Source organism: Salvelinus namaycush, chromosome 35 (genome assembly GCF_016432855.1).
Source record: "Salvelinus namaycush isolate Seneca chromosome 35, SaNama_1.0, whole genome shotgun sequence".
Taxonomy (NCBI): domain Eukaryota; kingdom Metazoa; phylum Chordata; class Actinopteri; order Salmoniformes; family Salmonidae; genus Salvelinus; species Salvelinus namaycush.
In genome coordinates this window covers 15697037-15711359 of record NC_052341.1, presented here as the reverse complement: position 1 = coordinate 15711359, position 14323 = coordinate 15697037, and the positions used below count along the sequence as shown (strand labels likewise).

General features: G+C 40.3%; 1 protein-coding gene across 1 annotated transcript; it reads right to left on the bottom strand.

The window, feature by feature from the left end:
• Nucleotides 1–1651: 1651 nt before the first annotated feature.
• sgca (sarcoglycan, alpha) lies at nt 1652–14323 on the bottom strand. The gene is made up of 10 exons (XM_038974630.1): nt 14185–14323; nt 11137–11285; nt 8582–8651; nt 5759–5957; nt 4038–4206; nt 3203–3415; nt 2997–3019; nt 2603–2782; nt 1932–1958; nt 1652–1812 (listed from the first exon to the last, which is right to left on the bottom strand). The coding sequence occupies exons 1-10, from the start codon at nt 14321–14323 to the stop codon at nt 1806–1808; spliced, it is 1176 nt and encodes a 391-aa protein (XP_038830558.1). The 3' UTR covers nt 1652–1805.

Genomic DNA, 14323 nt, shown 5'->3' with positions numbered 1-14323 from the left:
CCCCTTGGTTTCCTCCAATCATTTCACATCCTACCTAAATCAAACGAGCAACCGACAATCCAGTGACAGTGGCTGATTGATTATACAGATGTAATATTTTATATATTTGGCTGTTGGTAAAATAATCTCCCAAATAGCTTAAAGTGTAACTTCCCTTAAAATCCTGAAATGTGATATTCTAGGCATATAGTCAAACACATCATTCCAAAAAAGCCCATGTTGACCCCTTTCTTGGGAAACATAATATTAAGGAATTACCTGTAGCCCTAGTTGTCACAACTGACTTGATGGGCTATCTATTCCTCCTCATCGAACCCTGAGTGTGACTTACGGGACAGATGCAGGATGGTAAGGAGCAATTTGGATAAAAAGTGACGTGCTATTAGGCATAGTTGTTTTGGTTGAAATAAACTCACAATTTTTTACATTTCTAGTGCTCCAAATTTGCAGCTACACAAGAATTACGCAATAATAAATATTAGTTGACCAATAATATACATGACCATCTGCATAGTCAGCCACACATTTTGATTGAAGCTTCTGAGCCTTATCACCGTTTTGTTGGATCCTAGAATTAGCAATGTAGCCTTGTACTGACCCCTGGTGGAATTCCATGGAACAGTTCTAGAATTACGACAGTGGGGCAGGCTACCGTGTGTGTTACTGTCCGTCTACCTACTGCAGGTCTACTATGGAAAGCCGTTTTAACATAATCCTCCAAACCAGAGTGCCGCGTGGCAAGACACGTTCACACGTTCACAAGTCCAGTCGCAAAACGGAGACATGCTGAAACGTGTGGATTCTGTGGATGCTATTCTACTACAATGCCTTTTTATGGATCATCTGCATTTTTGTTTTGAATATGAAGCCCAGATGACAAGTGGAGTTTTGATTATGGTAATATATATATTTTTAAAATAGAATTTGTCTTCCTAAAGATGATTTAGATCAAATGGAATAGTCGATGCTGCATGCTCCTATGTGTGGTTCACTTTGAATTGTGTATTTGTTGTAGCCTATTTTGCTGTTTTTATTGTGTTCCTAATTTGCTTCTCTTTGATAGTATTATGGTAAGTACTGGGCATGTCTTGGCAGCACTCCTCTGATTAAGCAATCAATGGACCAATGTTGTTAAATGGAAATTACATAATTATTACACAGACTATTTGATGATGGCGCTGACCATTAAAACAATAATACAGTTGGTTAGGGGTTTTATTAAGGAAAAACATTCAATATATTAATTCTACCTCTACATGTAGGCCAAGGATTTGGTTTTCAAAAATACATATTGCACTCCATTAGTCCAAACCTATGGCAGAATTAATTAAATCCACCAATGCATAAAAATGTTTAACACAAGTTCAGAGGTTACAGTCACTCAACACTCACTCTTACAGAAAACTCACATGATTTCACTATAAATTTCACATGTGAAATCATATGAAAACTGTATTTTTGGAACACTTCACGTGATCACGTCTTCACATGTTTAACTTCATGTGAAGACGTGTTCCATGTTTAACTTCATGTTATCACATGTTACTTTACATGTTGTCATATGTTATCACATTAACTTCACATAAGATTACATTTGATCACATGAAAACATTCACATGTGAAATTCATGTGGTTATTCTATAAGGGGAGTCACTCCAAAATATTTGTAATAGAAGTATAATGTGATCAAGAAAGAGGATAAAGAAATTATAATGTGAAGAGAAAACATCTCAAATCCTACAGCAAACCAGCAGCAAACCCATAATACATGCAGTGGAAGTACAGTATGTCCTGTTTGGATGGCTTCATTTCCTGTTGGAACAAAAACAAAATTGTAAAAAATAATCCATGTATGTATTTCATAATCGTTCTTTTCTTCTTGTTGTACAGTTTTACTTATTTATTCAGACACATTTATTCGACTGTGTTACCTGGGTAGTGTGTCAGTGTTGATTTCCCTGCGAAAACAAATGAAGAATTGAACGTTATGGTTGAATTTAATAGCAATGATTTTGCTTTTGTTTTGTTGACTAAACTGCTTATTGCTAGTTTAATTAAAGTAATAATGTGTTTATAACATACATGTGTTGAATAAAATAAAAAGTAAATTGTATGGCAATATTAACCATCAACCCCAATATTAACCACCTTTATGCCTGATTTGAAATTTACTGGTTCACTTTGAAGTTGGTTACACCATAGGTTACACCAAATATCATAATCCAAGTGGAATACATTTTTTCATATTCTCTCTCTCTCTCTCTCTCTCTCTCTCTCTCTCTCTCTCTCTCTCTCTCTCTCTCTCTCTCTCTCTCTCTCTCTCTCTCTCTCTCTCTCTCTCTCTCTCTCTCTCTCTCTCTCTCTCTCTCTCTCTCTCTCTCTCTCTCTCTCTCTCTCTCTCTCTCTCTCTCTCTCTCTCTCTCTCTCTCTCTCTCTCTCTCTCTCTCTCTCTCTCTCTCTCTCTCTCTCTCTCTCTCTCTCTCTCTCTCTCTCTCTCTCTCTCTCAGCCAATATCTATGGCAACAAACAAGTTGGCTAAAGCACAAACCAACAAGACCACCAGGCTAGGGTTGAGTAGTAGTAGTAACAGTAGACTACTCACTGCTGGGCCAGGATGAGGGGGATGCTGGGGCTGTCAGTCTGGAACAGTGGGGCCGTCTCCCTAGTGCGAGCGTTGAACATGGAAAGGGTGGAGAGGGGAGGAGGGACCCCACGACACCCAGCCATGCTCCGCAGCTCACTGGTGTTACCATGGATGGTGTGGTGGTGGTAGAGCTGGATACTAAAGGAACAGACAGAGGGGAGGAAGATTTATATACATTAGTCAAGTGTGGGGGTGATACTAAGCTTATCCTTGGCAATTATCATAGTATAAAATATTAGACATGATGTCTTTGTCCATCTTCCTTAATCTTCTTGATGGTGTGATGTAATACATCTTCAGTAAATGTAAATAGTGTAGTGGGTTTTGATATGTGGAATGGAAGGCTACGTACTCTGGTGTCTTTCCATCTCTTCTCTCACTGCAAATAAAAAACAAAACATGTTATGTAACAACTATGAATAGTAATACAAAGTTGCCAAACGTAAAGATATTTCATAAGTGAAGGTTGCTAGGTTTTCAGTGATAAGTTGTAGCTGGTTGTTATTACTTAACAACATTAGAGGACTAATGCCAATCTCAGTGGAGTACAAAAATAACATACACTCCCTCTCGTCTGCAGCACATGATGTATGCCAATAGGAGACACAGGATGATGGCCAGAGCCAGGGGGACGATCACAGTCACAATGTAGTCTGGCAGGAAGTCTCTGGGAGGGGGGGACTCAGGAGGGTCATAGACCCCCCCAGCATCCAGGATACCTGGGCCCATGGTGGGGGCAGGAGGGGGGATCACTGGTCTGGACAGATCAATCTATGTACAGTAAACACAGGGATGGCAGAGGAGGATACATATTTAGGAGGGAGGGAATATAAGGTGATGACCGTGTTGATATGCTATGTAATGTTATTTAAATTATTAAAATGCTTGTTCCCTCCAATCTACTCCTTGAGAATGAATTGCAAAAAACATGTTGGCAAGGCTTGTGTGTGAGGCAGATTTACCATTAAATGCAGCTCTGGCTTTGGATGTGTGTAGATTAGCAGCTCTGGCTTTGGATGTGTGTAGATTAGCAGCTCTGGCTTTGGGTGTGTGTAGATTAGCAGCTCTGGCTTTGGATGTGTGTAGATTAGCAGCTCTGGCTTTGGATGTGTGTAGATTAGCAGCTCTGGCTTTGGATGTGTGTAGATTAGCAGCTCTGGTTTTGGATGTGTGTAGATTAGCAGCTCTGGCTTTGGATGTGTGTAGATTAGCAGCTCTGGCTTTGGATGTGTGTAGATTAGCTCACTCTACAAGAATTTGACATAATACCTGCAGGTGATTCATTTCATTATTCATTCAGATAAATGTCACTGTTAGTAATGTTATGTTTCCCCCCAAAGTAATCTAATGACAAAAAATGATGTTTTGGATATACCAGTGCTTGTGGACTCACCAGGGTGGACTTGCACCAGGTGACACAGTTGCCTGGGTAGGAGCAGACCTTGCAGTCCCCAGGGATCTTGGCCCTGCCCCCGGCCTCACACTGTCTCCTATGTTCAGCAGTCTGGAGCCTCAACAAGCACTCAGAGAAGTACTGGTCTGAACCCACCTTCACATACACCCTGGGACCCAATGCATGACACTGGCTTAGTTAACAATGACTGTACTGTACCTACTGTATATTCTGAAATGTGCTGAAAACGTCAATAAAATATTCACTTGATTTAAATTTCAGTTTGAGTTTGACCTCTTTCATCCCCCCCAAAAAATTGATACTGAAAATGCTGAATGTTTTCTGATCATTGAAATTAAATCTTCACGTTGCATGATTTGACGATTTTTGTTCAGATACACTACCTTTCAAAAGTTTGGGTTTTTTTCCCATTAAAAAACATACAATTGATCAGAAATACAGTATAGACATTGTTAATGTTGAAATTGACTATTGTAGCTGGAAACGGCAGATTTTTTATGGAATATCTACATAGGTGTACAGAGGCCCATTATCAGCAACCATCACTCCTGTGTTCCAATGGCACGCTGTGTTAGCTAATCCAAGTGTATCATTTTAAAAGGCTAATTGATCATTAGAAAACCATTTTGCAATTACGGTAGCACAGCTGAAAACTGTTGTGCTGATTAAAGAAGCAATAAAACTGGCCTTCTTTAGACTAGTTAAGTATCAGGAGCATCAGCATTTGTGGCTTCGATCACAGGCTCAAAATGGCCAGAAACAAAGACTTTCTTCTGAAACTCGTCAGTCTATTCCTGTTCTGAGAAATGAGGGCTACTCCATTCGAGATTTTGCCAAGAAACTGAAGATCTCGTACAACACTGTGTACTACTCCCTTCACAGAACAGTGTAAACTGGCTCTAACCAGAATAGAAAGAGGAGTGGTAGGCCCCGGTGCACAACTGAGCAAGAGAACAAGTACATTAGAGTGTCTAGTTTGAGAAACAGACGCATCACAAGTCCTCAACTGGCAGCTTCATTAAATAGCACCCGCAAAACACCAGTCTCAACGTCAACAGTGAAGAGTTGACTCTGGGATGCTGGCCTTCTAGGCAGAGTTGCAAGAAAAAGGCATATCTCAGACTGGCCAATAAAATAAAATATTAAGGTGGGCAAAAGAACACAGACACTGGACAGAGGAACTCTGTCAAGAAGGTCAGGATCCCGGAGTCGTCTCTTCACTGTTGACGTTGAGACTGGTGTTTTGTGGGTACTATTTAATGAAGCAGCCAGTTGAAGACTTGTGAGGCGTCTGTTTCTCTTAAAATGATAAACTTGGATTAGCTAACACAATGTGCCATTGGAACAGAGGAGTGATGGTTGCTGATAATGGGCCTCTATTTGCCTATGTAGATATTCCATAAAAAATCAGCTGTTTCCAGCTACAATAGTCATTTACAACATTAACAATGTCTAAACCGTATTTCTGATCAATTTGATGTTATTTTAATGGACAAAAAATGTGCTTTTCTTTAAAAAACAAGAACATTTCTAAGTGACCCCAAACTTTTCAACGGTAGTGTACATGTACACTACAAGGCCTAGTTGGGGAATGAATAGTGTGAATTCATAGTGTACTTCTCCTTCTGGTCTGGGATGCTCTCTGTTGAGAGCTAGTATAAGTGACAGTTAGCGACAGTTGAAATCTGAAACTTCTTTACCCTTCGTAGTGTCCAGCCAGAGGCAGAGGGACACGGCCACCTCGGTCCAACGCAGACGTGATATTGACAAAGTCCAGCCTGTCTGTCTTCCACATCCTCATCATATCCTGCCTGATCTCTTCCTGAACTGTAGAGGGCAGCACCTTCTCAATCTCCCTCAGTGGGATGAAGAACTCAGCCTGGTAGGGCATTCTCTTTGCTGAAAGAAAGGCCAATGGGAGAAACAAATAAACCAGTATTCACTGCTGTCACTGTGTGTATCTGAAATGGCACCCAATTCATTACTTTTGATCAGGCCTCATAGGGCTCTGCTCAAAGGTAGTGTGCACTATATCGGTCATTCTACAGAAGTTGTGTAAATCGGGGGTTGAAAAAAAAAAAATCACATTTGTATCCTATTTCTCCCAAACTTTAAGCACATATGTCTTCTAACATATGACAGATAAACATATCTACACACTGTTTGTATTGAATATTTGAAATATTTACCTGAATTCCTTACCACCCCACTAAATGTGTCACTACTAGCATAGTGTAAAAGTTGCAGTAAAGGGAGCACCACGCTCATTAGTGATCATTTTGATTAACCTTCTATTACAGATTCATTTTAGAAATCTTATTTGCATACCAAATTAACAAAATAGTAAAAATATTATTTTTAAGTTGGTTTTCAAAACCTTAAAATTTAATTTAGAGAAATATAATCTCTATTGTTCTCTGTGAAATGTTCCTTGTTGATTGTATGAATCTGAAACTTGTTAATTGATTGAATTACTTATGCATCTAATTAATTATGTTTTAAAATGTTTAAATTTACCTATCTTTATTTTGGCAAAATAACAGGCGTTTTGGTGTCAAATGCCAATCATAAAGATAAATACAGGGCTCTAGATGGGACTAACTCGTTTTGGTATAGGCATTGCCATTGAGGGCTTCCACCATTTAAAAGTAGTCAACTGGGTGGGGATTCCTATGGGTTGGGAGGGATCAGCTTATGATCAGAGCGCATTGTCTTCTTCAAATTGGGTTGCTTATGGTTTGTAAAGCAAAGACTATCCAGGAGCCAAGACCAATATTTATACCAAGACATTGGTCCCAAGATCCAGACCCAGTGAGTTGAGACCATGACAACTTAAAGACCAAATAGATCAAGAGTCCATGGGCCCTTCTTCAATTGTAATAAACTCAAGTAGAGTAAACTTGAGTACAGCACAGTACAGCACAGTACAGCACAGTACAGTAGAGCATAGGAAAGTAGGGTACAGTGGAGTAGGTTGCAGTACAGTAGATTACAGTACAGTACAATATAGTAGAGCACAGTGCAGTATAGTACAGTAGAGTACAGTAGAGTAGGTTACAGTACAATACAGTACGGTACAGTACGGTACAGTACAGCAGAACACAGTCAGGTAGAGTACAGTACAGTAGAGAACAGTATGATAGTGTACAGTATAGTACAGTACAGTACAGTACAGTAGAGTACAGTCCAGTAGAGTACAATACAGTAGAGTACATGAGAGCCCAGTAGAGTGCAGTACAGTAGAGTACAGTAGAGCACAGTAGCGTACAGTACAGTAGAGTACAGTAGAGCTCAGTAGCGTACAGTGCAGCATAGTACAGTAGAGCTCAGTACAGTAGAGCATTATAGACGTCTGTGTTTTGCCAAATATATGTCAATTTTGGGCTTTTGGATGGTTGGAGCCCAGTGCTGGCTATGCATCTCAATACTCTACACTTTTTCCTGAAGTGTGCACTTGTCCACATGGTGGTCCTCTGTAGCTCAGTTGGTAGAGTATAGTGCACACAACTTTAAATTGGAGATAGCCTTAGTGGTGCTGCCCGTGCTGTCATAGACTCCATAATGGCACAGATACAAAGATATATATCTCTATGGTGTCAATTGTTTCGGTTGTGATCGTTTCGGTTTGGATCATTTTTGACTGATTTTGGACTTTAAAGAGGTCCCATAGCTAACATATCTTTCATTTGGATAGATGTACATCCCAGCAAACATATACTTTAGTCCCAAAACCATACTTTACATATTTCCAACTTGCTCACAAATTCTCTCCAAAATGCTTGCAGTCAGACTACTGTGGCCATAGTGGAGAGGGGTGCAATCCCATCACCTGATATGTGTAGGGTTTTAAGGGACATTCATTCTAAAGTCTTTTAAAGTGTGTTTCTGTAGTGACATCAAAAGTGGGGACAGCATTTTTCAGAGAAAGATTTTAAAAAACTAAACCACAGGAGCCTGCTGAGGAGAGAACTGCTCATAATAATGGCCAGAACTGAGCAAATTTAATGGCATCAAACACCTGGAAACCATGTGTTTGATACCATTCCACCTTATCCGCTCCAGTCATTAACACAAGCCCACTCTCCCCAATTAAGGTGCCACCAACTTCATGTGAAATAAACAAAAATAATTATTAGATCAGTATCTTTCGATGTAATAATAGAACAACTCAATATGTTCTATTGAAATAATAGTGTTAAAAAATAATAATCATGAATTGCTTAATTTTCAAACATGAAGTTTAGGAGTCAGGGTTTGGGACAGCCACCTCTCAATAGATATAGGTGTATAAACAATGAATTTATACTATATCAGTTGAACAATATGTTTGTTATTGCCGAAGTTTGGATACTTTTTTGGGGTGGGACAGCAATTCACACCACTTCTGTAGAATCACTCATATAGGGAATAGAGTGCCATTTTGAGCCTTGGTAAAAAAGTAGTGCCATTTTGGATGTTTAGACTCGATAGTATGTTGTAATATATTATTTCCCAGAACTGTTCTCCCATCACAGAATACACACCTGGAGGGTCAATCGTTATGATCAGTCTGTCTCTGAATGAGTCATAGCTCCGTTTGTTAATCACTGTGATCTGAAATGGAAAGAGAAACAGTGAGATGTTAAAGGATGGCCGGGATGTCTTAACACCCTGGCCCTCCTACAATCTAAGCTTGATGCCCTCAATCTTACACAAATGATCAATGAATCTACCAGGTACAACCTCAAATCCGTAAACACAGGCACCCTCATAGATATCATCCTAACCAACCTGCCCTCCAAATACACCTCTGCTGTCTTCAACCAGGATCTCAGCGATCACTGCCTCATTGCTTGCGTCCGTAATGGGTCTGCGGTCAAACGACCACCCTTCATCACTGTCAAACGCTCCCTAAAACACTTCAGCGAGCAGGCCTTTCTAATTGACTTGGCCCGGGTATCCTGGAAGGATATTGACCTCACTCACTCAGTAGAAGATGCCTAGTTATTCTTTAAAAGTGCTTTCCTCACAATCTTAAATAAGCATGCCCCAATCAAAAAATTTAGAACCAGGAACAGATATAGCCTGTTGTTCACTCCAGACCTGACTGCCCTTGACCAGCACAAAAACATCCTGTGACGTACGGCATTAGCATCGAATTGCCCCCGCGATATGCAACTTTTCAGGCAAGTTAGGAACCAATATACACAGGCAGTTAGGAAAGCAAAGGCTAGCTTTTTCAAACAGAAATTTGCATCCTGCAGCACAAACTCCAAAATGTTCTGGGACACTGTAAAGTCCATGGAGAATAAGAGCACCTCCTCCAAGCTGCCCACTGCACTGAGGCTAGGAAACACTGTCACCACCGATAAATCCACAATAATTGATCATTTCAATAAGCATTTTTCTACGGCTGGCCATGCTTTCCATCTGGCCTCCCCTACCCTGGTCAACAGCCCTGCGCTCCCCACAGCAACTCGCCCAAACCTTCCCCATTTCTCCTTCACCCAAATCCAGATAGCTGCTGTTCTGAAAGAGCTGCAAAATCTGGACCCCTACAAATCAGTAGGGCTAGACAATCTGGACCCTCTCTTTCTAAAATGATCTGCCGAAATTTTTGCAACCCCCATTACTAGCCTGTTCAACCTCTCTTTCGTATCGTCTGAGATCCTCAAAGATTGGAAAGCTGCCGCGGTCATCCCCCTCTTCAAAGGGGGAGACACTCTAGACCAAACTGCTACAGACCTATATCTATCCTACCCTGCCTTTCTGTCGAAAGCCAAGTTAACGAACAGATCACCGACCATTTCAAATCCCACCGTACCTTCTCCGCTATGCAATCTGGTTTCCAAGCTGGTCATGGGTGCACCTCAGCCACGCTCAAGGTCCTAAACAATATCATAACCGCCATCGATAAGAGACAATACTGTGCAGCTGTATTCATCGACCTGGCCAAGGCTTTCGACTCTGTCAATCACCACATTCTTATCGGCAGACTCAACAGCCTTGGTTTCTCAAATGACTGCCTCGCCTGGTTCACCAACTACTTCTCAGATAGAGTTCACTGTGTCAAATCGGAGGGCCTGTTGTCCGGACCTCTGGCAGCCTCTATGGGGGTGCCACAGGGTTAAATTCTTGGGCCGACTCTTTTCTCTGTATACATCAATGATGTCGCTCTTGCTGCTGGTGATTCTCTGATTCACCTCTACGCAGACAACACCATTCTGTGTACTTCTGGCCCTTCTTTGGACACTGTGTTAACTAACCTCCAGATGAGCTTAAATGCCATACAAATCTCCTTCCATGGCCTCCAACTGCTCTTAAATGCAAGTAAAACTAAATGCATGCTCTTCAACTGATCGATGCCCGCACCTACCCGCCCGTCCAGCATCACTACTCTGGACGGTTCTGACTTAGAATACAAATACCTAGGTGTCTGGTTAGACTGTAAACACTCCTTCCAGACTCACATTAAGCATCTCCAATACAAAATCAAATCTAGAATCGGCTTCCTATTTCGCAACAAAGCATCCTTCACTCATGCTGCCAAACATACCCTCGCAAAAACATACCCTACTTTGCAACCCAGTATCTCTACTTGCACATTCATCTTCTGCACATCTATCACTCCAGTGTTTAAGTTGCTAAATTGTAATTATTCGCCACATTGACTGTATGTTTTCTTATTCCATGTGTAACTCTGTGTTGTTGTTTGTGTCGCACTGCTTTGCTTTATCTTGGCCAGGTTGCAGTTGTAAATGAGAACTTGTCCTCAACTAGCCTACCTGGTTAAATAAAGGGGAAATAAAAAATATCTTATCCTTAGACCATTACAAGCTACATACTGTGCCCAGAAATATCCTTCACATTCATGCTTCAAATATGTTTAACATTTTTCAATGCAAAATCATACATATTTCAACCGAGAGAAGTTATAAACTAGATCCTCATGACAGTGTGACTGTATCCCAAATGGTACTCTTATCCCCAACCTGGTTCTGGTCAAAAGTAGTGCACTATGTAGGGAATAGGGTGCTATTTGGGACGCAATCTGTGTGTATCTCAGAGCACCCCTATTTGATGAGTCTGCTCTGTGTACCTCTATCATACTCTTTCCCTGGGCCAGTGGGGTGCCGTAGAGGAAGCCGTTATCATAGTGGTGCCTCTGGGTAAATCGAAGCCAGCCAGGCAGGTCCGGGAAGGACTGCATATTGCACTTAAACAGCATGGGATCATTGTAGACCCGCCCTGCTTTTCAGAATGGGAGAGTGGGAGAGAAGAGAGACGCATTATGGTTGTTGGTTGTATATCATTTCAACCTTACCGACACCTACCTGATGATACCCGCTGGTTTGTTGTATGAATGTCAGTTGGGACATAACAATACATGTATTGAAGCTTTAAGTGTAAAAATTTGAAGAAATTACAATAAACAACCAACATTTATATCTATTCATTGGGAAGGCTTTACATTGTTAGATTATTGCTATTAGTAACCACAAGCTTCAACCCACTGGGCACGAACTAGTTAAATCAATGTTGTTTCAACTTAATTTGTCAAAATATTGTGACGTGTCAATTTACGTGGAAAATACATTCGATTTTTTTTAAAGTTATCAACTGTTGTTTTGAGTTTCAAATTTCAACCACAGGATTATGTCATCATGGTAATCATTTTTCTAAATAGACAAACCTTGTATAAAATATGTTGAATTTGTACCTTTGAAACCATGTCAGATCTTCAACTTAATATCCACTATAAGAATACAATAGGCTGGACAGCACCTCCTACTGGAGAGTTGATCTATCTACAGTTATCCCTCCAGTCTCACATCCAGGGTTTTAACAACGCCCAGCCCTGCTTAGCTTTGATCTTTTTCAATGACTGTCACCAATGTGCTATCATGGGAACAATTGTTGAAAAATATCCACTTAATAGATTCACTGTTGCTATCGAAGTCATTCCAAAGTGTAGGTTCAACAGAGCAAATGAAATGAAACCAAACCTTATCAGTCGTATATCATCAAAGATGCTATTTAGGCCTATATCATTAGGGAAGTCATCAACAGCTGTTATTTAAATTCAGCCCAGGATTCAACTAAAAATAGACAATACATATAGGCCTAGGGTTTCAAGCTTTGGTTGATTTCAAATAGAATCTACATGTTAATAATAAATACGTTCGATTCAAGTCTCCATCTCAACCAAAAATAAAAGTGAAATAATAGGATTAGATCAAATCAAGTTATATTTAAAGTATATGTAAAGTTTGATTTGATTTAGTCCTATTCTTTCATTTGTAGACAAACTGGAATTAAAACCAGTCTCAGTGGCACAGATGGAGCTGTCCAAGTAGAAGATACATCTCCTTTAAAACTTGATATTTGTTTGTGTTGATGTTACGTTCCCCAGTTTCTGTGTTGTATTTGAGTGTGTGTGTTTCAGGAGATGGCTTCCTGGAAGCCTCCCCAACCAGCTGATTGGTCGACCCCAGGCTAATTGATGATTGGAGCTGACCCCGCCCCCTCGTCAAGAAGCAGCTGACTCTAATCACCATTGCCACCTGAAGATATAAAGCCAGTGTTCTGTTCAGGAGAGGAAGGGAAATGATCCTGAGAGAGATAGAGAGAGAGAGATATATATATCATTATAGGCTGAGATTGAATGTTGGATAGATCAATGCTGAGAGAGAGGTTTATGGCTGAGGGGTTATAGCATGTTGGTTGTGAGTATGCACTGTGTTAGTTGTTGTTGGTAGCAGCTTGGCTATGTTCTGTGTTTGTTGCTTGTTCAGAGCATCTTTAGTGACCTGAGTTAGTTTTCTCAGTTTTGTTGTGAAGTGGATTGTTTGTTGTTCTGTTTCATTTGTTCCCAGGGGGGAAGGGGAAGGCACTTAGGGAGTGCTTAGGCAAGAGGCCCGAGGGCATACATATACCCGTAGTATATTCAATGTCTAGGCACACTAGGTAAGACCTGGGCGGACCACCCCCTGTATTTTGGTTAGGGCACCAGGTGGTGCTAAGTTGGGTAAGTTAAGTGGGTAGGCAGGTTAGATAGGAGAGGGGGAGCTTTGATATTTACTTTCTTTCCTTTGGTTCCGTCCAGCCCCTTTTCCCCATATTACCGTGTAGGAAATAAATCCTAGTAATGGTAAATTCTGACTTTTGTCATCCTTATTCGCACCTACAGTCCATACCTCTTTCACTTCACGGGGAGTTGAGTTGTAGCAGGGAGTTGCGTTCCCTCTTTTTAGAGGCGTGCGTAACAGTTGACAACCAAACACAATTCAATATAACTTTTGCAATACAGTAAATAGTATTTTCACTTCTCGACAAGTTAACAAATTATTTTCTGGATTCAGGTCTCCATCTCATCCAAAAATAAAAGTTAAAGAATAGGATTAAGCCAGTGGCTCAGATGGAACTATCCAAGCAGTAGATACATCTCCTTTAAATGTTGATGTTTGGTTATGTTGTCAACCAAACACAATTCAATATTACCTTTGGAAGACAGTAAATACCCAAATGTTAAGGCTATCTTACAAACTAATGTAACAGTATATATCCAACCTTAAAATAAGTAACACAGCCATGGACACATTTTGAGGATACAGTAACAATAAATGTCTTATGTTCAGGGTCACAGGTCTGTGGAAATCTTCACAATTGCTCTATTAATCTGCACAGAATTTCAAACAGAATTGATCACTTATACCATACTTTAATGTAATCTCAACTAACTGTAATCCAAGTAATTTGATTGTGCTATTAGATCAAGCACAGTGAAAACACATTAAGCTTGTTGTATTAAATAAACTAAATACCTGACATTGTATTCCCATTTGAACTTGTGTGCTTTTAAATGGTTGAAAGCACAATGATAACACAATTAGGTGACAATTAACCAAGAATATGACATTTTTTTTCATTGGAATTTGGTTGTGCTTTTAGATGGTTGAAAACATAATAACAAATTGGAATTCAACAAACTTTTGGCAGTCTTTTTGAGTGGGTGAAAATAGGTTGGAATCTCATTGATTAATGTACATGTATCTACCAAATATTACCCACGTTGAAATGACGTGGTGTGCCCAGTGGAAAGTTAAACTGTACACTAAGAGGTGACTTACTGAAATCTCAGCCTTACCATAGTGTTTCAGGAAGGGTTCAAATTCATTCTGGAAGGTCTCTCTCTGCAGCTCGAACACAAACAGCTGTCCCACAGGGGTATAAGCCTTGATGTCTGCCTTGACCACCAGTACACTGGTCACACACACTGCGTACAT